The following is a 25,617-nucleotide window of genomic DNA, read 5'->3' as shown; positions in this document are numbered from 1 at the left end:
CTTCTTTCCTTTTCTCATATGGTTCTCTGTCCTTTCCTTTCAGATTCCTTCATCTCCAGCCCTTTACCACCCACCTGGCTTAACCCATCACGTTCTAGCTACCCCTCTTTGTACCACCCCCATGCCATTTTACCCTGGCATCTTCCCCCTTCCTTTCCAGTCCTGAAGAAGGGTCTCATCTGAAACTTCCTCCATTTGTCCATTTCCATGGAAGCTGCCTGGCCTGCTGAGTTCTTCCAGCATTTTGTGTCTGTTACTTTGGATTTCCAGCGTCTGCAGAATCTCTTGTGTTGACAACTGTTCCTTCCCTCCTTCTCCCAGGTCTCCAGCAGGTGGAGGTCACCAAAGCATACCTGGCCAAGCAGCCTGACGAGCTGTCGCTGCAGCAGGCAGACGTGGTGGTCATTCTCGAGAAAGTAGACGGTAGGTCTGGGCTGGTAAATCTGTTGCTGGCTGGGCGCAGGCCCTATTGATACCTGCTGCCCGTTGACACTTGGAGCCCGATCTCTACCCTGAGATACATTGTAGAACAGTCCCTGCACTATAGTGGGGCATCTACCTGGGGTGGGAATCATTGTCAACACTAACAACTGCAGGATGGCCAAGACCGTTATATTGTGGGCCTTGCTGTAATAATGCTGCTGATTATGATTATGGGGAGGGTTCTGGCCTGGACAGTGTCAGATGGAAGCAGAATTGCTCAATATCTGAGATAGCCCTGAGATCACTCAGTTTAAGCTGCTCCTCAATACTTGTGTCACTTGGGTAAAACAGATCCTCCCACTAACGTTGGTCTGCTGTTTGAAAGACCCACCCCTTACATTGTACACCTTCCTCCAGAGCCTGCTTCTGTAACAGGGTCGTATCTTCCTTCCGATAGGCTGGTACCATGGAGAGAGGATACGTGACTGGGAGAGAGGCTGGTTCCCCGAGTCGTGCGCCAAGGAGATAACGAATCACATTGCCGTGCAGCGAAACGTCCAGCGAATGGAGAGGCTGCGGATTGAAACTGATGTTTAGCCGACCTTCTGACCCCCTGCCCGGCTGTTGCATCGAGACCAGACTTCTACCTCCCTGTAATACACCATGATGGGTCCCCATTTTAACAGGTTCCAGGTGGCAGTGCCACATCTGCTCATGCCCATGCCCATTGCCTCTTGACCATGTCAGTAGCTGAAGGGGCATTCAAATGCCCTTCAGCATCCCCAGGAGCTAAGCCTGTTGGAATGGGTTGTCCAGGAACAGGGTCCTCCAATTATTTAAGCCTGGTAAGAAGACAAGTGCATGTTTGTAATATAGTTTGCAATGAACAAGTCCCATCAAATGCAGCCAAAATGAAATTCCTATGCCTGCTCCTTGATGGTGACGAGAAATGATTGGTATTTATGTCGACAAGCTCACCCGCTTATGAGTGCTCCATATAAGGCACTTTCAGAAAAGTAAATCGAAATGTTGTGTTATTTTAAACTCAGGGCCCATGTGAATTACTGGGAGAGGTTGGGGTTTCGGAGTTAACTCCAGTGATGCCGAATCGCATCTGGACAGGTCCAGCTCCAGGACATTTCTGAAGTTATGCCATCGTGAATGTTTCAGGCCCAGTCGGGGTGGGTTTAAAATAGTTGCATAATCTGCAATCAGCCAGTGAGTGGTGACTTCAGTGTAGATGCAGATCCAAGTGAACCACGTCACTGCTTATTCACCCTTGTCAATCAGGACATCATGCAAGCCAGAGATTGCACAAAATCTGTTTCCCAACCCAACCTCCTTAAATAATAAAGAGAGCAAGTGGTTGCAACTGCGTGAGTGTGTGTAAGACTTAGCGGAAGGACGAGAAAGCATACTGGGGAGAAGGGGGTCAAAGGCAAAGAGGGAGTGGATGTGGGCAGTGTGTGAGTGGGGAGAGTAGGACAGCAAGTGAATTAGGTCGTGACTATTAATATGAGCAAAGCTCATTGCCCTCAGATCATTTGGTGAGGAATATCCAACCAAAGAAATTGTTTCAGTCGCCAGGACTTCTGCTCCTAGCTTTCACTTTGCAACGTCAGTTTTGTGAGCAGGAACACTTGTTTGATCAGAACCCCAGATCTGGGGGTTTTGCAACCTGATTTGCTTTCTTTATGGTGAACAGAGCTGGGGTGGAGATAGATTACTCATTTCTTCAACCAAGCTCGGCTCTTTAAGAACCGACCACCTGCAGACGCTGGCAATCTGAAATAAAATCGGAAAATGGGGGAAATTCTTAGTTGGTCAGGCTGCATCTGTGGCGAGAGAAACAGAGCTAAAGTTTCAGGTCATTGAGGTCGTTGATAAGAAACGTACAGTTTGCTTCTCCCTTCATGGACACCAAGTGTTTCCGGCATTGCATTTTTGCTGTTTTCTCAAAACCCTGGGATGATTGAGAGATCAGTGGATGCAACTGGAACATCTGTTGCCTGTTGCAAAGCAAGGAGACAAACAACTCCATTTTCTGTCCGTCCCCCCCCCCCCACCCCTACCCCATTGATCCTGCATGGATCGAACTGGTGCAAAGAGTGCCACCTCATGATGGCTTCCAGATATCCAGAAGATACCACCAACCTCCACAGAGTGGTATCTCCATGGATGCTTCTGCCCTGTTAACTATTCTCAATTCAGGGGATTAGGAAAACGGGATGAAAGGAGAAATATTGACCAGTATCCCAAATTTCCCCCCTCTGTGTATTAGTGTAAATCGCTAGGGCTTTTTATCAAAGTTGGTGGATGCTCACTGCCAGGGCAGCCTGTGCCCACACTAGGGGCAGAAGGAAATGTGAGCTCCTGTTCTGTTCTCTCCGGTGTGCTGAGCAGCAGCCAATATTTCTACACTTATTCTTACCATGCTGTGTGACAGTCCCTGCAGAACTTCATTCCCAGTTTCTCATGGCCATGGCAGTGAATATGCTTCACTTTTGTTTATGGTCTTGGTTGACTAACATCTTTCTGAATCCAAACTAGCAGAAGTTTGAGTTTGTGAAGTAAGGATTGATCCCAGGATTGTGAAACTAGAAGGTACAAATCACTATGGGATAGACATGTTTCCCTGCTTATTTTAACTTTGAGATTTAACAGAAGTTGTGCGGTCTTTAAGATGCATTGGAATCTGCCAGAATGTTTATTAATTGCCACAGATTCTTGAAGATTTACAGTTTATAACAGTTTATAAATAAACTTTAACTCCCGTTATGTTTTGGTGGTTTTCTAAAGCTATTGTCTCTCTTCCACTGCAGGAGTTAGAAAGGAATCAGGGTGAATTCCTTTCTCAGATGAAGTGTAGGTTACAAATGAACTCAAAGTCTGCCCTACGTCTCTCCTCCTGATCTACCCAGGCCCTCCCACACATCATCTTCTTTCCAACTAGCCCCTTATCACCCATCTTCTTCCCACTCTATCTGACAATTACCCACACACCCCACTGCCACTGTCTCCATCTGCCTCATTACCTCCCTTATTCGGTTCCGTTCTTCACCTTCCTTTCCAATCAACTTCCATCATGTGATGTTGACTGTCCATTTCCTTCTACAGATAAGACCATAAGATATAGGAGCAGAATTAGGCCATTTGGCCCATCGAGTCTGCTCTGCCATTTCATCATGGCTGATCCCTTTTCCATTTCAGCCCCAATTTCCTGTCTTCTCCCTAAATTCCTTCATGCCCTGACTAATCAAGAATCTATCAGCCTCTACCTTAAATTTATCCATTGATTTGGCCTCCATGGCCGCTTATGGCAATAAATTCCACAGATTTACCACTCTCTGACTAAAGAAATTCCTCTTCATCTCTGTTCTAATTGGACGCCACTCTATTCTGAGGCTGTGTCCTCTGCTCATAGACTCCCCCACCATAAGAGACATCCACTCTATTTAGAGTAATTTCAATATTTGATAGGTTTAGATGCTGCCTGACGTGCTGAGCTCTTGTTTATCGCTCTATATTCCAGCACCTGCATCTCTTGTGACTTGATCTCAGAAGGTACATGGTCCTCCATGCAAAGCTGCTCATTCTTGAGAGCCCTTCCCACCCGTGCTTCCTCACCATCTGGTGCTCGTGCTCTCACCCTCCTACCTCTCCAGTAACCACCGTGCCACTCATGTTCTAGAGCAGGTGACCACGACGAGTAGAGGCACTCTCCCACAGTTCCAGCGACCCTGAAGACTGGCACTGACCCTGTGGAGTTTGTATGTTCTCCTGGTGGCCATGTGGGTTTCCTCGTGGTTCTCCTGTTTCCTCCGATGTTCAGAAGACAAGCTGGTTGGTAGGTTAATTAGTCACTGTAAATCGCCCCCCCAGTGTGTAGGTAAGTGGTAGAATATGAGAATCAAAGGGGGGAGGGGTGGAGATAACAAAACTACGGGGAGAGTCAAAACAAGATGAAATTGACTTGACAATCGTGTAGGTGGGTGGCTGATGGACAACCAGTACGTCTGTTTCTGTTCGGTACCGTAAAGCATTCTCCTGATATGAGTGAGCTGCCAGAAGAAGTGGTGGAGCAGGTACTGTACAATAGTATCGCTTGGATAGGTGCAGGGAGGAGGGATAAGGGTCACACGGAAACTTGGGTGGACAACAGAGTCAGAGCGGCCTGCGACCGTGTAACCGATGACACTTGGCCTCCATCAGTGGCTCCACGTTGTCCCAGTACCTGTCAACTGATGATTGACCAAACCATCTCCAATTCAATTAAAAACAAATCATGGAGCGCAAGCTTCAATGCGAGCCAGCCAGAAATGCGTCCCTCGTGAGCTGGTTGCTGTAAATCACTTGTGTAACCACTGGAATTTTCTCCAGTCTTCTCTCTCGATGGGTACTTTCAAACCAGCTTCTCTGACCAAGTTTCCACTCACCCACTCTATTTATCTTAATATGTGACAGTTTGCTTGATACTGGTCCTGCGTTTTATTTTGTCACCAGTATTCTGGGGATCACTTTGATGTGAGATCATAAAGATGCAACAGTAAGCAACTCGCTAACAAGCAAGACTCAGGAAATTGGATCCCCCAAAACAGTGAACAGCAAATTTGACTTCTGTGTTACTAGTTCAGGGAATTGGGTCAGCGAGTTCAGAATTCTTTTATTGTGGTATATGGGAATACAAATACTTCCTTTAGAAAACAGTGTGTATACAGCACATTAAACTGAATTAAACACAAATGACCTGATAATTTATTCATATATTCATAATAACACCTCTAATTTATTCCTAAACTCACTGGTTGGTAAATCTCGCTTTGTGAGAATCCACTCACTTGATCCTGTAGTACCAGTTGACACAAGGCAAACCATTTCATTTTTCTGGTACGGAGAGTATGAAATGCGGACTTTAGGAGAACTAAACCACATCAGCAACTTATCTCGAAACTGTTGACTATCAAGTTGGATTATGTGTGGAATTGCCAGCATTTCCTCACATAAATGCACGCGAGCTAGGGAGTCCCTTTGCAGATGTGTGTAAATCCTGAACCTGCTGAGAGCTGCACCTTGCTTTCAGCAGACTTCCATCTAATCTGTAGGGCAAATGAAGGACTGTTCAGCCAATGTTACCTCCACTCTACAGCCAAAGTCACTCTAACCACAATTTATAATTGCAGATGATAGTTGTGTATGAATGTCTTCAGGGACGACGTGCCAAGTCATTGTGCACGAGGACAGGCCCTATACTCAACATCTGCAAAGCTAAGGTACTCAGCCAACCTGTCCCTAACAATAAAAGTCCGCAAAAAGGCATTAGGAATCAATTCCCGTCTACAGGAAAGATATCCCCTATGTACAGGACAGAGTACAGAGAACATTTATAAGGGTGTTACCAAGTCTTGAGGACCTGAGATAGACAGAAAGGGTGAATAGGTTATGGTATTATTCCCTGGAACATCGGAGGATGAGGGGAGATTTGATAGAGGTTATATAAAATTATGAGGGGTATAGATAAATATAAGCAGGCTTTTTCCATGGATGTTGGATGTGACCAGAACAAGAGGTCATCAATTAAGGGTGAAAGATGAAATATTCAAGGGGAACCCGGGGGGAAATTTCTTCACTCAGAGGGTGGTGTGAGTGTGGATCAAGCTGCCAGTGGAAGTGGTGGGTGCAGGGTTGGTCGGCAGTTAAGATAAGTTTGGACAAGTACATAGATGGGAGGGGTATGGTGCAGGTCAATGGAAATAGGCAGAATAACAGTTCAGCACAGACTAGAAGGGCTGAAGGACCTGCTTCTGAGCTGTATTATTCTGTGACTATATTTCCTGTATCTCAGAGCCAGCACTGTGTAAGGCAGATGTCGATGATGAAATTTGCCCATCATGTTGAGTTCATCAGTCACTGCCTGTACTATCCTGAGGAACGGTATATGGAGATTAAGGTCCAGGATGTAACACAAACCCTGACACCAGTCACTTCTGTCCTCCTGCACACTTCTAGGACCTTGCAGCAGGAAGCTAAGTGTAAACAGCAGAGGGAGTGCACGGCCTAACAACTGTGGCAGATGCTGCACATCCCACGTTGGCTCAACAGCTAACCCAGAAGCCACAGACTAGAGTGGAAGTATGTCACCTTCAAGGCCAGAGCTGTCTAGAGGACAGTGGCACATCTGCTGGAGAAGGTCACTAGGTTGCATCCAGTGGCTAGCAAGCAGAAGAGCAGAAAATTGGTTCTTCACAATCATTCTAATGAGTCAGGTGATAGGTTGTTGAGCTAATGCACATGCTCGGTTTCCAATCAACAGCAAATAAAAGGAGGTAAGTGGGTGGAAAATCAGCCCTTTTCATTAAGTGGAGCTCCAACTCTTGGTTTCACCCTGCCCTGTTTCCCTTTATCCAGAAGCACTGGTGTGACATTGAGCTCTCCTGTGAGAGGTCCTGGGTCTGGAGAGAGAGCAGCAAGTAACAGGGTAAAATGCCCCACTCGACCCAGACACGAGGTCTAACAGTGAAGCAGAAATCTGTCTGTTTCAAAGGGTGCAGTGGCCTTGCTGTGTTGTGATCCTTGGAAAGGAAGGAATTGAAGGCAGAATTTTTATTTCCGTATAGGGAATGGAGAAGTTGTAAATTTGTACAAAATTTAAGGACTTTAAAGATACAACCAACATGGAGGGAGAAAGGCCTCATAATAATTTGCTGTTCTGCCTTTTGACGGGTTTATTGAGGATTCTATGATAGTTCAGCTTGACTTGTGTTGTCACAACCTTCCTGTGGACTGCTCTGAGCTGGTTAATGAAACAAGGGGAAGCATTGGCTGAGAGTTAATATGCCTAACAGATACTGAAGGTAGAACTGGTCTTGAACAGATTGTAGTGGCAATTGCTGGGTCCCTGAATGTCAGAGGCATGTTCTCTCAACACGGTCACATTCCATTCACCCTGCTAATTGAGTCTCTGCAGATGCCAATGTTCGTTGTTTCCAGACGGGCAGGCAGCTTCATCCATTACAGAGCACCTGCTTCCCTGCTGCCTTGTAGTGATTGCAAAGTCTTGATGTCAGTGTGCAAACTTCCCACCGAAGTGGAAAAGCCACCCTCTAACCAACACTGGATGGCAAATTTGAGGTACGATGTTTAATCACTTCCTCGGTCAGTTAAAGTTGTGCCAGGATTGAAACCAACCTGTAGTCCTAATAATCCCAGTGATCTGGGATTTAATTTATAAAAATAAAATTATATATATTGTATATTATAGTAGAAGAAAGGTCTTTAAGGTATCAAGAATATTTCCATTAGCCTAAAGTTCATCGTTCAGAGTTCCAAGGAGATGGGAAAGCCAGGGGTTCCAACACCTCCTTTTCGCCTGGACCACAAGGTGAGGCTGGATCCGAAAATCCGTCCGCAAATCCATGTTTTTTTTAAAATTAGCCAAATGGTCTGAAAGATGGTGGGATTCGTGCCCAATTCTCCAAACGTACAGTCCCATAATTCTGCTTTCAGTGCTGTCTGTCTTCAGGCAGGGTGTACTTTGAGAAGCAGTCTCCTTGACAGCTGCCTTTGAACTTGCTAAGGTGACTACAGCCCTGAGCTGGTGTCTGATACCACGTTCCTGTGGGCCACGTCCTGCAGGTGATGAGGTGGTTTTGGAGGCCCTCCTGAAAGCAGACAGCACAAGTTTCATAAACACCAGAGAGTCTGCAGATGCTGGAAATCCAGAGCAACTCGTACAAAATGCTGGAGGAACTCAGCAGGTCAGGCAGCATCTATAGTCAGGAACAGTCAATGTTTACGCAAGACTCTTTGGCTCAGAATGTTGACTAGTTATTCCTCTCCATGGCCGTTGCCTGACCTACTGAGTTCCTCCAGCATTTTGAGTGTACGTTGCAAAATATTCACATTCTCTCCCATTCTAGTGGAGACTATTCAGCCCACTGAGCCCTTTCTGGCTCTCATAATCCCACTGCCAATTAACTGGCTTGTGATTTTCCTGCGTTACAGCATCCAATTAACCCACAAATAAGCACCACAAGAAGACCGCAACCTTGTTGGAGGGTTTGGAGGCTTGTGTGCCTCAATGACCCAGACAGCTACATTGGCTAGAGTCATGGCCTCATGCTTTGGCTCTTGGGAGAGTCACTCATGCTAAATAGGTCAAAGGGTAGAGCCCAGACTACGGGTGGCCCACTGGTCCTCCAAGTTGGGGGGTTCAGCTCAAGGCTGAAGGTTGATTGACCTTGACTGGTCAAACAACAGAAACAGCAATGAAGAATCCTTCTACTTCTGTGTGCGATGAAGTGGACAGACAGAGATGGAGGACCTTCATTGCTGCCCTAAATGCCAGTGGCGTAACAGACAGTAAGTAAGTGGGCACTCCTCCGGATTGTGAGAGGGAACAAGGATCCAGGGAAAACCAAGTGGTCACTAAGGACAGCATGCATTCACAGGTAATGCCAGGAAAATTCCACCACTATTCCTGGGGTGCAGCCCAGTGTTTTCACCATGGGACAGGTGGCTGCTGACCATGTGATGTCCCCCCCACCGCCACTCCAGACATGCTGTATTCCCCCCTCCTCTTCCAACGAGTGTGTGTTCAAGATTCTAAAGCGGAACAGAAACCTCACTCCGTGCACCAACCCCCTCAAAGAAAAAATACAATGACTACTCAGTAAGGTGAGATGCTGCAGATGAAGGGTCTCAGCCCAAAGCTGTTTATTCCTCTCCACAGATGCTCTGTGACTTGCCGAGTTCCTCCGTGACTGCTCTGCATTGCTGATTTCTGAAGGGTGCTGTACATCTGAATGGGACACTCCTGAATTGTGGCTGTGAGGAGAGTCCATCGGGGGGGGGGGGGGGGGGATTCTTTAGCTAAATTGATATTCGCAGATCCTGACAGGGTTCTGTCATCAGTCAGTGTTCGTTACTGGAGCTCAGAAGGTGGCTGGGACCAGTACGATGGATTTATTGTCTGAGGAGCACCACTTGAGAAGGCCAGAGGGGATGGTGACAATGTGGTCCTTGACGTCCTGTCCTCAAAGTGACTATGGGTGGAGGAACTGATGAGGAACCATCTCTTGTCCCATGAGAAATGGGAATGGGTGGAGTACAGGAGTAGGAGGCACATTGAGTTGACTTCACAGTCACTTCAGGTTTTGGGACACAGGTTAATGGAAATCTGGAACTCCTACCTTAAGGAAAATGCAGAGTCCTTGGGAAAATTTGGAATTGAAGCCACCAGGCGCAGATTGACCGTGTAGCGAGCTGACCAGGTCTGAGCTAATGACTTACAAGCAGGGACAAGAGTGAATCCGACCATGAACACCTCTCCCGTGTCCCTTTATCCCACAGGGCCTCCCAGATGAGCTCCAAACCCTCTGATTTCAGCAATGATGTGGAACACCTCTCCTCACCTTCCTTGCAGGTGGGCCCAATCCAGCCATCCAGGCAAGTACAGTGTCCATTCCGAGGGTCGCAGTGAGCGTTATTGGAGCAGTCACAGCTTAAGGAGCAGTTAGGTCCGTAGCGATTGGCTTGGCAATCTGAAGGGAAGGAGATGCCATTACTCATAAATTGTGCCCTTTGCTGGAGCTTCAACCTCTTAAGAATGAACCCTGATAACTGCCTCCTGTAAAGCTCTGTCTGATCAATAAGAAGAAAGCAGGTAGTTTGAGCTCTGCCTCACGTTCAGGCACTGCGTAGCCATCAGTGTCTGTTTGTAAGGGCTGATTTGAGATGCTGCAATGTTTCCCTCTAACATTGGAACAGCCAGAAAATACTTAACTGAGATATTTGTAAATCATGAGAAACTTTGTACATTTCTGAGTTTAGGACCTGAACGCTAAAGGTCTTGGAAAGTTACAGAATTGGAGGAAGTTGTGAGGATACGCAGGCATGCCACAGAGATTGCAGGCTTAGGACAAGAGGATTACGTGAGCTGTTACTGGACTAGAGAGCATGTGGATGGGTGGGAGCTGGAGCTTTAGCATACTCTCGATTTCACTGAGGGTGGGAGGCGGTTGTTTGATTAGGAAAACGCTGGAATATGTGAGTTTAGAAACAGAGCATAGAAGGAAAGGAGTAATTGTACAACACTCACCAATGTCACACCTGGTGCCTGTTTTCCCTGGGGGACAAAGGCACAATCCGGTTGCAGGTTCACAAGGAGCCCCGTCTTCGCAATCACACAGCTGCTGACAATGGTCTCCGTATTGTCCCCGCTCACATTCTGCAGGGGGCCAAAGAGAAAGAAAGCTGAGGCCCATATGGAACAATCGATCAATGGTCCTGGTTAATGTAGGGTAGATGGTGCAATTCCACAGTCCTTGAGGGCAAACATAACCTTCGGTAATGAGGATAGGGCAGAAAAGCTGGGCTTATTTTCATTGGAGTGGGGGGAGGGTGAAGTGAGGCCTGACATGTAAGATTATGAGGTATGGATAGACTAGATTGTAGGAAATTCATCCCCTTAATGGATCTGTCAAAATCCAGAGAGCGTAAGCTGAAGAATGATAAGAAAATTAAAAAGGGTTTAAGGAAAAATGCTTTCACCTAGAGGATGGGGGCAATATGGATCGTTCTTCCTGAGAAGATGGTGGCGATCATTACTGTCCCAATGTTTAATAAGTATCCAGATAAACACTTTAATCGCCAAGGCTGTGGATCAGGACCTTGGAAGTTGCATTTGTATTAATGGATGCGATGGTTGGCATCAACATTGTGGGCTGAAAGGAAAGTACTACCCCAATTAATGGAGCAATGGTTCCACACCACAGACATGTCAACGAGAGGGGGAAAATACCTGAGGATGTTGACATTGGCCATTCTATGTTCTTGGGGTATGGACTCAGGGAAAATGTGCTAATGCCATGAATTGCCTGGCTCCTAAACTTGATGAGTGTGGTGCATGGCCAAGTGGTAAAGGCATTGGGACTAGCAATCTGAAGGTTGTTAGTTCGAGCCCCAGCCGAGGCAGTGTGTTGTGTCCTTGAGCAAGGTACTTAACCACACATTGCTCCACTCCACCCAGCTGAAAATGGGTACCAGGAAAATGCTGGAGGTTAACCTCGTGACAGACTGGCGTGTTTGCGTGGCTGAGTGTTTTGCCCATTACCTGCGTCACAGTGCTCTCCGTGGTAACCAGCTGAGCACAAACACCGGCCAGTCACAGGGTCACAGGACGCGCCGTTTCTACAGTCACACGGGTGCTGGCAGTTCAATCCGTGAAATCCAGGTGGGCAGACTGTGAACAAACATAAAAGTCGCCATCAATAACTTCCACCAGAGTTCTGCCCATGGCCCAGAGCCCATGAACACATTTTCAAAATTATAGAGAATGAGGGGATGTAAGGTTAGTACAGGAAGGTGGAGCTGAAGTAGATCAGCCATGATCACCTTGAATGGAACAGCAGCCACAATGGACTGAATGGCCTCCGTTTGCTTATACTGTACTGCTAACGTTCTTGCATCTGCTATTAGGAACAAAAAGGATTTGGCCCTACTAATCCTTTCTATAGGTAGAGCGCGAAGCAGAGCAGTTAGCACATCGCTTTCCTGCGTCAAGTGTCAGATCAGGATTAAATTCCTGCGACTTTAAGTTTTTTTATTCTTTCTCCCGTTTGCTCCCACATTCTAAGTCAGGGTTAGTAAGCTGTGGGCATCCTACATTTGAGCTGGGAGCATGGCGACCTTGTGGGTCGCTCCCAGCGCATGTGTGTTGGTTGTTGATGCAAACAATGTAAACACTATTTTCTGATATACCTGTGACAAATAAGGTTGACCTTTCTTTAAGCGTGTCCTGGCCACATTGGTATCTTACGTGGACTGGGGGAGGGGATCTTGGTGTTGCACCGTCATCCACCACCTCTCCCCGGCTCTAATATTTTTATAGCTGGTAAACAGTGTCCAAAGACAATCAAGACAAACAATTAAGTTGCATAGATCATTGTAAGTGTTCTACCGGGATTCTGTGCACCAGCCAGTACTGGCAGGAACTTCCCTATGACCCCAGCTGTACGGCCTGGCAGCTGTCTTCTTGTCTTGAGATCTTCAGTCTGGTTTCAACTCTACTAACGTTAAGAGTAGTTTGAGAAAGAGAAAGCTATCTTGATTACTGGAGACTGAAAGGAAGTTGACATCTCTCACTCTTAACACTTTCCTTAGCACTTTGCCCTCCCCCGGGTCTGGTATGTTTGCTGTCCTCCTCCCTAGAGTGACCCTACATCACAGTCTGAGCTTTTCACTAATGTCTCCAAATCAGAATAAAATTTGCTTCCTGTTTTATCCAACACTCTTGCACAGCTTCAAGTATCTCAAAGGCAACCTTCCGGTGTTAATGATTGATGAGAATCATACGAGGTCACATTGGTTCAATCTTAGAAAAGGAAAACAACGCTATAATTGACATTCCTCACAATATTTCAACATAATATGTGAGCATTTTATAGGAAGCTGAAAGGCCATATTCTCCTTCAGGTTATGAATTCGGATTTATTTAAATCTTACATCCATCCACAATGTGAGGGAGTAAAAATCTTTGCGTTATGACTCCGTAGCAATGTACAGACATGTGAATTTATAAGTCTAATGGCTTTTAGAAAGAAGCCGTCCGGTTGCCTGTTGGTCCTGTCTTTAATGCTGCAGCACCATTTGCCAGATGGAAGCTGCTGAAACAGTTTATGGTTGGGATGACTGGTGTCCCTGATGATCTTCCAGGCCTTCTTTATGCACCCGCTGCTGTAAATGTCCTCAATGGAGAGAGGTTCACATCTACAGATATGCTGGGCTGTCTGTACCACTCTCTGTAGTGCCCAGCAATCAATGTTGGTTCAGGTCCTGTACCAGGTAGTGATGCAGCCAGTCAGGATGTTCTCTCTGTAGATGGTCTTGAGGATCTGAGGGCTTCTGCCGAACTTCTTCAGTTACCTGAGGTGGAAGAGACGCTGTTGTGCTCTTTTGCCACATAGTCCAGGTGAGATCTTTGGTGGTGTGTATACCAAGGAACTTGAGCATCAGATTGAGAGGTTTATTTCCCTGCGGCAAAGAGGACCAGAAATGTCACAGTGGACTCCTTTAAAACGGGGAAAGCACTTGATGGGGTTTAGCCAGCTGGTGGTGTGGTGACATCAGCACTGGACTTCAGGGGCCCGCACGCTTGCCATCTCTGCTGGGTTGAGCATCCAGCTAGCAAATCAGCCTCATTTAAAAAAAACAAATGCTAAAGAAATGGCAAGGTTGCCGCCCAAAGAACGTCAAGGCGTGGAGAGGAATAACAACAACCCGATGGGGTAGATGAGATGTTTCTACTGCAGGAACCCAAAACCAGAGGTAAGATTGATACAGAATGTACCCTTAACAGTCAATCTGGTCTTCCAGAGAAAGGTCTCAACCCATTAAGTCAAATTTACATCTTTATTTAAGGAGAATCTGTTGACCACGTGAGCTCTGTGCAGGTCAGATGGATTGTACATAAAAGAGCATTCACACTGGTAAAGACCATTTGGCTTAAAAAGGCCGATGTTATACTGTGTATTTCCTGTAGCTTTCTACCCACGTCTGAATTCTGAGCTGAGGTACAGGATCTATGACAAAAAAAAAATATTTCATCTATTGTCGGATATCTGGATAATACAGACGGAACAACAAATGTAAATGTGATTGTCGAAGGTGAAGCCCCTGATGTTGAATCCCAGCAGCAGGTGGCGCTGTAGTACACTGAATAGCGCTACAGTGCCTGGGAAATGCAAGACCTCTATTCCAAAAGATCCACAATCCTGCCCAGGTCCCTAACACCTTCATTCTGTTGAACACTTTTCCTGGTTAAGGAATTATTGCAATTCCCTTTGAACTTCACAGTGGCACAGCTGAGAGAGCAGTAGTCGTCTCTGGTGCTGTAGCTGTGGAGTTTGCCCGCTCTCCCTCTTGACTATGTGGGTTTCCTCCTGAGGCCCTCCGTTGAATGGGGCAGACCGTGGGTGTTGCTGCCAGCTGACTACATGATACGCAGGCCAGAGCTGTACGATATGGAGAGTATTGCCCATGCAGCAAGCTCCCCTCTCTACACAGCTGATAAATCTAAAAGAAAAGCAGAGACTGGTACAGTTTGGCACCAGCAGCATTACAGGAGTTACATGTCATCATCGACTTCAACACAGGACTGCCTCAGGGTCCTCAGCTCCTGGTTTTTCTTCCGGGTGGGTCTAGCCACAAGGCAGCAGAGGTGGGTTTCCTCCCGGTGCTGCAGATTCCTCCAACATTATAATTAATCAAACCAAATAGATAAGTGATTAATGGAGTTTGGGACAACGAACTACTCCGCTGATCAGGCAAAATGCGTGGAAGGAAATGGGCAGTCAGTGTTTCAGTCCTGCCAAAGGGTCTCGGCCCGAAACGTCGACTGTATGCTTTTCCATTGATGCTACCTGGCCTGCTGCGTTCCTCCAGCATTTTGTGTGGGTTGCTCAGTGTTTCAGGTGGGAAACCTTTTCTCCTAGACTGAAATACAGAAGGGAGATAATCAGTATGAAAAGGTAAAGGGAAGGGATGGACCAAAAGCTGGCAAGTGATAGTTGAACCCAGGTAAGGCGGGGATATAGAGAGGGGGGTGGAGGCTGGGAGGTGACATACGGTTGCAGATGATGGAATCTGATATTACAGGGAGATGGGGAGGGCAGACTCGTCACTTGTCACAGATTTTTCTGTCTCCATTCTCCCCCCTGAAGCAGCCTAACATCCACTTAAGTTTGCAGTGTTTAAGATGGAGAACGTTCACAGGCAACGAAGGGATGGGCCGCCAATACTGGCTTTGCTGGCGATGACCACGTCTCTGGCAGCTGGACTGAAACCATCCACAACGCCCAGCATCTCCTTGGAGGTAGGAGGTGGCTCAGCGCCACAGCATCGTGGCTGGCACAACACTTTACAGTACTAGCGACCTGGGTTCAATTCCCGCCGCTGCCTGTAAGGAGTTTGTACGTATCCGGTTTTCTTCCACAGTCCAAAGAGACACAGGCGGGTAGGCTGATTAATCATTGTAAATTGACCCATGATTAGGCTAGGGGATTAAATCAGGGGTTCCTGGGCAGTTCGCCACAAATTGCTGGAAAGGCCTTCTCTGTGCTGTATCCCAATAAATAAAATTAACCAACCTACCGTGCTCACAGGATCGCCCATAATAGCCTCTCGGGCAGTGGCAGTGCCCGGTAACTCGCTCACAGCTCGCATTGGTGTGGCAGGCACAGTCCAACTGGCAGTTCGCACCGAACTTCCCGAGGGGACACTCTGGAAAACAGAAAGACCATGACCACAGAGTTTATCGTCAAGCCGGAGGAAGGGATTGGTAGGGGTTAATGGTGGCGAGAGGGAAATAAAGAGAAGGTCTGTAAGTGAATGAACGTCAGGAGGAAGGATAATGAAAAGCAAAAGTGGGTATTGGTGGTTAAAAAAACCACAACGTGGGGGATGTTCTGACTATATCAAAGCCACAGAAAGGGGAACTTGAAAACTACAGTAAATTCCACAGCTTGAGTTGAGGGAAGGAAGGAATGACATAATACGTGGAATACCCTCATCCACGCCTGTTCCAATCCTCGTGTCCTTAATCAGTGCTCTGTGCACCCCCACCCCCTGCCATTACCATAGCTCACTGACTGAGAGCTGGTTACAGTCCAAGGAAAATGGAAAAAGCCCTTTCCAACTGTTTGGTAACTTGATCCTCAGACTGCTGGCTGCCTTTGGGGGTGATGTTCAATCTCCCAGGTCTGCACAGTTGTAAAGTTTCTGTTGAAACAAGAATGAAGTTGCTGAAGAAGAGATGGTAAACGTAACATCTGCGGAGTGTAGCAGAATATTCTCTCAAAGTAACTAAAAAACTGCGTGGCCGAGTGACTTTATAATGTGCTGTTTTTGCTTGCTGGTGAGTTAGCTACAACAGGAGGGTCAGATCACTCTGAAAGGCCACACTGTTATCAATATGGTCTCCTCATGCCCCCAATGTTCATATTTTGAAGGCAAGAAAACAGGAGCGTGGAGCGGAGAGCGAGTTTATAAATCTGGCGGGAGCAAAGGATGTTGGGAATGGCGAGGGTGGAGCTCATAGAGGGGGGTGGGACAGGTAGCAGGGGAGGAGTTCTGGGGTGGGCTGTGGCGTGGGTGCAGACGCACCCAGTGCTGAGACACCAGGCGAGGTCATTTGATTCCAAACATCAGTTCATTGATCATTGCAGATTGTCTCTCTGGTGCTTCCCACTCCCTTCCCTTTCCCATTCATGATTCCCCTCTCCCTGCCCCCGCTTCCCACACTGAATCTACAATAGAGATCCATATCAGAATCAGGTTTATCATCAATCATATATGTCATGATTCTTGTTGGCACCAGTGCAGTACAAAACATAAAATTACTATTTACTGTGCAAAAGTCTCTCTCTCTTCCCTCCCTCCCCCTTGGGGCTATGTACTAAGCCAACCTCCTTTACTCTCTGTATACCCATGACTGTGGCACCACCCACAGCTCCAATCTGCTAATTAAATTTGCTGATAACACTACACTGATTGGCCTAATCTCAAATAATAATGAGGCAGCCTACAGAGAAGTCATCACCTTGACACAATGATGTCAAGAAAACAACCTCTCCCTCAATGTCACAAAAACTAAGGAGCTGGTTGTGGATTATAGGCTAGTTCCTATTGACATCAATGGATCTGGGGTTGAGAGGGTGAACAGCTTTAAGTTCCTCAGCATCCACATCACTGAGGATCTCACGTGGTCTGTACACACCAGCTGTGTGGTGAAAAAGGCACAACAGCACCTCTTTCACCTCAGACAGTTGAAGAAGTTTGGTGTGGGCCCCCAGATCCTAAGAAGCTACTACAGGGGCACAGTTGAGAGCACCCTGACTGGTTGTATCGCTCCCTGGTACGGGAACTGTACCTCTCTCAATCGCAGGACTCCGCAGAGAGTGGTGTGGACAGCCCAGCGCATCTGTAGTTGTGAACTTCCTACTATTCAGGAAATTTACAAAGACAGGTGTAAAAAAAGGGCCCTAAGGATCACTGGGGACCCAGGTCACCCCAACCAGAAACTGTTCCAGCTGCTACCATCCGGGAAATGGTACCGCAGCATAAAAGCCAGGACCAACAGCTTCTTCCACCAGGCCATCAGACTGATTAACTCACACTGACACAACTGTATTTCTATGTTATATTGACTGTCCTGTTGTATGCACTATTTATTATAAGTTGCTATAAATATCACATTGCACATTTAGATAGAGACGTAACGTAAAGATTTTTACTCCTCGCTTATGTTAGGGAACTGGGGCAGGAGCTGGATGACCTCCGGATCATTTGGGAGAATGAGGAGTTTATAGTAGTAGCTACAGGGAGGTAGTTACGCCAAAGGAGCAGCGCACAGGTAATTGGGTTACCGTCAGGCGAGGGAAAGGGAAAGGGCAGGCAGAACAGGGCTCCCCTGTGGCTATTCCCCTCAACAACAAGTATACTGACTTGGATACTGTTGGGGGGGTGATGACTTACCTGGGACAAGCTGTGGCAGCCGGATCTCTGGCACTGAGTCTGGTTCTGCAGTGCAGAAGGGAGGGGGGAAAAAGAGGAGAGCGGTAGTGATAGGGGACTCAATAGTTAGAGGTACAGACAGGAGGTTCTGTGGTTGTGACAGAGACTCCCAGATGGTTTGTTGCCTCCCGGGTGCCAGGGTCAGGGATGTCTCTGATCGCGTGCACAGCATTCTGAAATGGGAGGGTCAGCAGCCAGATGTCACGGTACACATCGGTACCAATGACGTAGGAAGAAAGAGTGAGGAGGTCCTGAAGAGTGAGTATAGAGAGCTTGGTAGGAAGTTAAAAAGCAGGACCTCGAGGGTGGTAATCTCAGGATTGCTACCTGTGCCACGTGCCAGTGAGGGTAAGAGTAGGATGCTCTGGAGGATGAACACGTGGTCGAGGAACTGGTGTAGGGGGCAGGGTTTCAGATTTCAGGATCATTGGGACCTCTTCTGGGGCAAGAGACGGGTTACACATGAACTACAGGGAGACCAATATCCTTGCAGGGAGGTTTGTTAGTGCTGTTGGGGGGTGGGGTTAAACTAGATTTGAAGGGGGATGGGAACCAGAGTGCTAGAGTAGATAGTGGAGTGGGGGTGAAAATAAATGTTAAAGTTTTATGCAAAGTCACAAATAGAAGGGTTGTGTGTGGTGGTAATAATCTTCTGAGGTGTGTCTATTTCAATGCGAGGAGCTGACGAGCTGAGGGCGTGGATTGACATGTGGAATTATGACATTGTAGCCATTAGTGAAACTTGGCTACAGGAGGGGCAGGATTGGCAGCTTAATGTTCCAGGGTTCAGATGTTTCAGACGTGATAGAGGCAGAGGGATGAAGGCTGGGGGGGGGGGGGGGCGGTGGCATTGCTAGTCAGGGATAATGTTACAGCAGTGATTAGAGGGCTTGTCTACCGAGGCCATATGGGTGAAGCTGAGAAACAGGAAAGGTATGACCACATTAATGGGGTTGTATTATAGACCACCCAATAGTCAGTGAAAATTGGAGGAGCAAATCTGCAGAGAGATAGCAGACAACTGCAGGAAACATAAAGTTGTGATAGGGGATTTTAATTTTCCAAATATTGATTGGGACTCCCATACTGTTAAAGGTCTAGACCGGTTAAAGTTTGTAAAATGTGTACAGGAAAGTTTTCTAAATTAATATATAGAAGTACCGACTAGAGATGATGCAATATTAGATCTCCTATTAGGAAATGAGTTAGGACAGGTGACAAAAGTGTGTGTAGGGGAACACTTTGGTTCCAGTGATCATAACACCATTAGTTTCAACTTGATCATGGATAAAGATAGATCTGGTCCTCGGGTTGAGGTTCTAAACTGGAAAAAGGCCAAATTTGAAGAAAGGAGAAATGATCTAAAAAGTGTGGATTGGGACAGGTTGTTCTCTGGCAAGGATGTGATTGGTAGGTGGGAGGCCTTCAAAGGAGAAATTTTGAGAGTGCAGAGTTTGTATGTTCCTGTCTGGTTTAAAGACAAAGTGAATAGGAATAAGGAACCTTGGTTCTCGAGCGATATTGGAACTCTGATAAAGAAGAAGAGAGAAATGTATGACATGTATAGGAAATGAGGCAAATAAGGTACTTTGAGAAAAAGTGCAAAAAAATACTTAAGAAAGAAATCAGGAGGGCTAAAAGAAGGCATGAGATAACTTTGGCAGTCAAGGTGAAGGATAATCCAAAGAGCTTCTACAGGTATAGTAAGGGATAAAATTGGTCCTCTTTAAGATCAGAGTGGTCGGCTATGTATGGAACCAAAAGAAATGGGGGAGATCTTAAACGGGTTTTTTGCGTCTGTATTTACTAAGAAAACTGGCACGGAGTCAATGGAAATGAGGCAAATAAGTGGTGAGGTCATGGAACCTATACAGATTGAAGAGGAGGAGCTGCTTGCTATCTTGAGGCAAATCAGAGTAGATAAATCCCCAGGCCCTGACAGGGTATTCCCTCGAACCTTGAAGGAGACTAGTGTTGGAATTGCAGGGACCCTGGCAGATATATTTAAAATGTCGGTATCTACAGGTGAGGTGCCAGAGGATTGGAGGATAGCTCATGTTCTTCTGTTGTTTAAAAAAGGCTCTAAAAGTAATCCAGGAAATTATAGGCTGGTAAATTTGACATCGGTAGTAGGTAAATTATTGGAAGGAGTACTAAGAAATAGGGTCTACAAGTATTTAGATAGACAGGGACTTATGGAGAGTTCACACGGCTTTGTGCGTAGTAGGTCATGTTTAACAAATCTATTACAGTTTTTCGAGGAGGTTACAAGGAAAGTGGATGAAGGGAATGTGGATGTTGTCTACATGGACCAGTAAGGCCTTTGACAAAGTCCTGCATGGGAGGTTAGTTAGGAAAATTCATTCACTAGCTCTACAGGGTGAGGTAGTAAATTGGATTAGACATTGGCTCAACGGGAGAAGCCAGAGTGGTAGTGGAGGATTGCTTCTCTGAGTGGAGGTCTGTGACTAGTGATGTGCCACGGGGATCAGTGCTTGGTTCATTGTTATTTGTTATCTATATCGATCTGGATGATAATGTGGTAAATTGGATCAGCAATTTGCTGATTTTACAAAGATTGGAGGTGTAGTGGACAGTGAGGAAGGTTTTCAAAGCTTGCAAAGGGATCTGGACCAGCTGGAAAAATGGGCCGAAAAATGGCAGATGGAGTTTAATACAGAGAAGTGTGAGGTATTGCCCTTTGGAAGGAAAAACCAAGGTAAAATATACAAGGTAAATGGTAGGGCTCTGAGGAGTGCAGTAGAACAGAGGGATCTAGGAATACAGATACAAAATTCCCTAAAAGTGGCGTCACAGGTAGATAGGGTAGTAAAGAGAGCTTTTGGTACATTGGCCTTTATAAATCAAAGTATTGAGTATAAGAGTTGGAATGTTATGGTGAGGTTGTATAAGGCATTGGTGAGGCTGAATTTGGAGTATTGTGTGCAGTTTTGGTTACCAAATTACAGGAAGGATATTAATAAGGTTGAAAGAGTGCAGAGAAGGTTTACAAGGATGTTGCCAGGACTTGAGAAACTGAGTTACAGAGAAAGGTTGAATCGGTTAGGACTTTATTCCCTGGACTGTAGAAGAATGAGGGGAGATTTGATAGAGGTGTATAAAATTATGATGGGTATAGATAGAGTGAATGCAAGCAGGCTTTTTCCACTGAGGCTAAGAGAGAAAAAAACCAGAGAACATGGGTTAAGGGTGAAGGGGGAAAAGTTTGAAGGGAACATTTTGGGGGGGGGGGGCTTCTTCACACAGAGAGTGGTGGGAGCGTGGAATGAGCTGCCAGATGAAGTTGTAAATGTGGGCTCACTTATAACATTTAAGAAAAACTTGGACAGGTACATGGATGAGAGGGGTATGGAGAGATATGGGCCAGGTGCAGATCAGTGGAACTAGGCAGAAAAATGGTTCGGCATAGCCAAGAAGGGCCAAAAGGTTAGTTTCTGTGCTGTAATGTTCTATGGTTCCATGTGAAGGATATAAGAAACAAAGTCAATTCAATTCAATTAATCTACATATATATGACTTTGCACAGTACTGTATCTATAATGAAACATCAAAGGATACCTGTTACCTCTTAACAGGTACTTAAATGAAAAGGTTTAGAGCAGGGATTTCCAACCATTTTTATGCCATTGACCAAAACCACTAAGCAAGGGATCTGCGGGCTCCAGGTTGAGGACCCCTGGCATAGAGGTGGATGGAATTGGTGCAAGTAACTGAGATTAGTATCCATAGGCATAGATAGCATGGACTGAAGAACCTCTTTATGTTTTTCCAGCCTTTTGGCTTTCCCAACAGCCAGTAAAAGTGCCAGCTTCAGAAGTCTGAGGCAAGATCGACTTTAGATATCAGAAATATATTGGAATACAGTATGTGACCAAAATCTGGTTGGAAGTGAGTTTTTAAATACACATCTGAAATGTATAGAGTAGAAGTGAAGATGTTGGAACCTAGTGGCTTGGTGTAAACTAAACTCAGACAGCAGAGTTTTACCTGAAAGCCACTGATCTGACCCTCAGCAGACTGCAAATCATCCCGAGCTTCCGGTTAGGGAAGACCCTGGATGAGTTTGCAGGGACACACTCATCTACGACTGGTTTTATCAAGTCCATGACAACCGTGGCATATTTGTTCAGATCCTCTGAGTGTTTGAACATGGCCCAGTCCACCAACTCGAAGCAATCCCATAGCCACTCCTCAGCCTCCCACCTCTTTGCTGTCCTTGTTTCTGGAACCTTGCTCTTTAGCTTCTGCCAGTTTGCAGGTAGGAGGGGGACAGCTAAGTCATCAGATTTCCCAAAATATAGCCTGGGCATGGAACGGAAGGCATTCCTAATCATAGTGCAAAAGTGGTCGACTGCATTGGGACCCCTGGTCTGCTGGTGATATGTTGATGACAAGAGATTACTTCAAACAAGCTTGAATAAAATCCAGGACTATGATTTGAAAGGAGTCGGGATAGGCTGTTTTTTTGTTTGCTAATCACGATATTCAATATATCGAGTACTTTTTAAACGTCTGCCAATGGCGCTACGTGAATTGTAGTCTGGATAGCGTAGTCTTGGTAGGGAGAACAGTTAGCACTTAATCCTCAGATCTTCCAGGTTGGGGGAGCAAGTGTGAACAAGACCACTGCATTCGAGTAGCACAAATAGTTTATCAGGAAACACTGACTCGTTTTGCTTTCTCCAAATCAGCAGTCCAATCTCAAGAAGCCTTTGGATCTTACCAAAATATCCAGCATGTCCAGAGTGGTCCATCTCTCCATGATACACAGAACTCAGCAATTCCTCATTTCTCTCCGATACAGCAATCTTGCCATTAGGTCCTCGATCTTGTCCTCCAATGACTGTACATTTGTTAACTAGATGCTGGGTGGACAGAATTTCATGCCACGGTGTTTCAATCTAGCAAGAAGTCCTTCTGTCCTCCCTCTCTTTCAGCCGTTGCAATATACCTTTGTCAACTTAAAGGCGCCCTACCTGCATGCTGGAAGTTAAGTTCACCAAGTCCTTCAGAAGATAATGAAATCACTAGTTCATTAAAACATTAAGATGCTGGCTGACTTACGGAGGCAGTGAGAAGTGTATATGTTGGATATGTATATGATGTACTTAGGTGGAGTTCATGGATGAGAGCATGTGCTGAGCTGTGCCCACAACTCCTTGTCATTTGCTGAGGTCACGGGCAGAGCAGTTGCCATATGAAGATGCGATGCAGCCAGGTAGGTGCTTTCTGTGGTACATCAGTAAAAATTGGTGATGACCAAATTGGTGATTTCTTTAGTCTCATGGTGGAGTCAAAGTTCCATCCATTGACACTTTGTAGGTTTGGCTACAGAACCTTTTGGTTCAAATGATTAGTCAGCAAAATATGGAGGACAACTAACTAGCCAATGCCACAGTGGTTGTCCGTGAAAGCCAGCAGTGTGATGAAGTTCAACACTGAAGAAGGACTAAACTGGGTTCATAGAAATATTCAACACCATGATCAAACTATCAACAGCCTCTAGCTTCTACTAAGTGTGGAATGGAGTTGCAAACCCTGATAGCCCAGTGATTCGTACCTCAGTGGTTGGTAAGTTGATGGAGAAGATCCTGAGAGGCAGGATTTATGAACATTTGGAGAGGTATAATATGATTAGACAGCATGGCTTTGTCAAGGGTAGGTCCTGCCTTACGAGCTGATTGAATTTTTTGAGGATGTGACAAAATACATTGATGAAGAAAGAGCAGCAGATGTAGGTATATGGATTTCAGCAAGGCATTTGATAAGGTACCCCATGGAAGGCTTATTGAGAAAGTAAGGAGGCATGGGATCCAAGGGGACACTGCCTTGTGGATCCAGAACTGGCTTGCCCACATAAGGCAAAGAGTGGTTGCAGATGGGTCATATCCTGCATGGAGCTCCATCACCAGTGGGGTGCCTCAAGGATCTGGTCTGAGACCCCTACCCTTTGTGATCTTTATAAATGACCTGGATGAGGAAGTGGAGGGATGGGTTAGTAAGTTTGCTGATGACACAAAGGTTGGAGGTGTTGTGGATAGTGTGGAGGGCTGTCAGAGGGACATTGATAGGATGCAAAACTGGGCTGAAAAGTGGCAGATGGAATTCAACCCAGATAAGTGTGAAGTGCTTCATTTTGGTAGGTCAAATATGATGTTAGAATATAGTATTAATGGTAAGACTTTTGGCAGTGTGGAGGATCAGAGGGATCTTGGGGTCCAAGTTCATAGGACACTCAAAGCAGCTGCGCAAGTTGACTCTGTGGTTAAGAAGGCGTACGGTGTATTGACCTTCATCAATCATGGAATTGAATTTAGGAGTCGACAGGTAATGTTGCAGCTATATAGGACCCTGGTCAGACCCCACTTGGAGTACTGTGCTCAGTTCTGGTCGCCTCACTACAGGAAGGATGTGGAAACCATAGAAAGGGTGCAGAGGAGATTTATAAGGATGTTGCCTGGATTGGGGAGCATACCTTATGAGAATAGGTTGAGTGAACTCGTCCTTTTCTCCTTGGAGCGAAGGAGGGTGAGAGGTGACCTGATAGAGGCGTATAAGATGATGAGATGCATTGATCGCGTGGATAGTCAGAGGCTTTTTCCCAGGGCTGAAATGGCTAACATGAGAAGGCACAGTTTTAAGGGGCTTGGAAGTAGGTACAGAGGAGATGTCAGGGGTAAGTTTTTTAATCAGAGAGTGATGAGTGCATGGATTGGGCTGCCGTCGACAGTGATGGGGGCAGATACAATAGGGTCTTTTAAGAGACTCCTGAATAGATACATGGAGTTTAGAAAAATAGAGGGCTATGGGAAGCCCTAGGTAGTTTCTAAGGTAAGGACATGCTTGGCACAGCTTTGTGGGCTGAAGGGCCTGTATTGTGCTGTAGGTTTACTATGTTTCTAAAGCTTGAGTCTAATAATAGCTGATCACAAGGTCTCAGTTCCCTTGTCACAGGGTCCAGTAATATCCTGCCTGTAATGTCTCACCCAACAATAACTTGATCATGGCGCCTCAGGCATTTTTCTCCCTTTTCAGAGTGTCCTGAAGGTACCTACGGGTCTGGCTGAAATGGTTGCCACAAGAGGACACAGGTTTAAGGTGCTGGGGAGTAGGTACAGAGGAGATGTCAGGGATAAGTTTTTTACTCAGAGAGTGGTGGGTGCGTGGAATGGGCTGCCCGCAACAGTGGTGGAGGCGGATACGATAGGGTATTTTAAGAAACTTTTGGATAGGTACATGGAGCTTAGGAAAATGGAGGGCTATGGGTAAGCCTAGTAATTTCTGAGGTAGGGGCATGTTCAGCACAGTTTTGTGGGCCGAGGGGCCTGTATTGCGCTGTAGATTTTCTATGTTTCTCTATGCTACAAGTGATAAGGCAGTCTATCCTTTAAGCTCTGTGATTTGAACTTTAGAAGTGATTGCTTTCAATTTAAATTTGACTTCTGATCAACCATAATCACAACATTTCAAGTTCAATTTTTGTTTACTATATTGTCTTGGTACAGTATTCCAGGAATTGTCATCAGCTTCATGTCAGAGACTTTCAGAGTAACATCATGTGGGAAGTGTGAAATTGTCCATTTTGGCAAGAAAACAAAGAAACGT

The 25,617-nt window shown here is 46.0% G+C and overlaps 2 protein-coding genes across 4 annotated transcripts in view; one reads left to right on the top strand and one right to left on the bottom strand.

Moving 5' to 3' along the window:
• arhgef16 (Rho guanine nucleotide exchange factor (GEF) 16) overlaps positions 1 to 6,865 on the top strand; it is a 62,247-nt gene extending 55,382 nt beyond the window's left edge. The window contains exons 14-15 of the mRNA XM_059952180.1: positions 322 to 423; positions 881 to 6,865. Of these exons, the coding sequence (XP_059808163.1) occupies positions 322 to 423; positions 881 to 1,020 (242 nt within the window). The 3' untranslated portion in view covers positions 1,021 to 6,865. The remainder of the gene's footprint in view (positions 1 to 321; positions 424 to 880) is intronic.
• A 142-nt stretch (positions 6,866 to 7,007) lies between these two features.
• The window catches only part of LOC132382201 (multiple epidermal growth factor-like domains protein 6), a 418,396-nt gene continuing 399,786 nt past the window's right edge, over positions 7,008 to 25,617 (bottom strand). For 2 of the 3 annotated variants that reach the window (XM_059952179.1, XM_059952178.1), the window contains exons 34-38: positions 15,571 to 15,699; positions 11,534 to 11,662; positions 10,520 to 10,648; positions 9,834 to 9,962; positions 7,008 to 8,081 (exon numbers count right to left, since the gene is read on the bottom strand). In XM_059952179.1, coding sequence (XP_059808162.1) covers positions 8,002 to 8,081; positions 9,834 to 9,962; positions 10,520 to 10,648; positions 11,534 to 11,662; positions 15,571 to 15,699 — 596 coding nt within the window. In that variant the 3' untranslated portion in view covers positions 7,008 to 8,001. Of the gene's footprint in view, positions 8,082 to 9,833; positions 9,963 to 10,519; positions 10,649 to 11,533; positions 11,663 to 14,840; positions 14,914 to 15,570; positions 15,700 to 25,617 lie in introns of those variants that run through there. The other variant, XR_009508228.1, reaches the window with a different exon arrangement.

This window comes from Hypanus sabinus, chromosome 27 (assembly GCF_030144855.1).
Source record: "Hypanus sabinus isolate sHypSab1 chromosome 27, sHypSab1.hap1, whole genome shotgun sequence".
Taxonomy (NCBI): domain Eukaryota; kingdom Metazoa; phylum Chordata; class Chondrichthyes; order Myliobatiformes; family Dasyatidae; genus Hypanus; species Hypanus sabinus.
The sequence above is the reverse complement of the archived record's forward strand: the minus strand, read 5'-3'. Positions and strand labels throughout refer to the sequence as shown.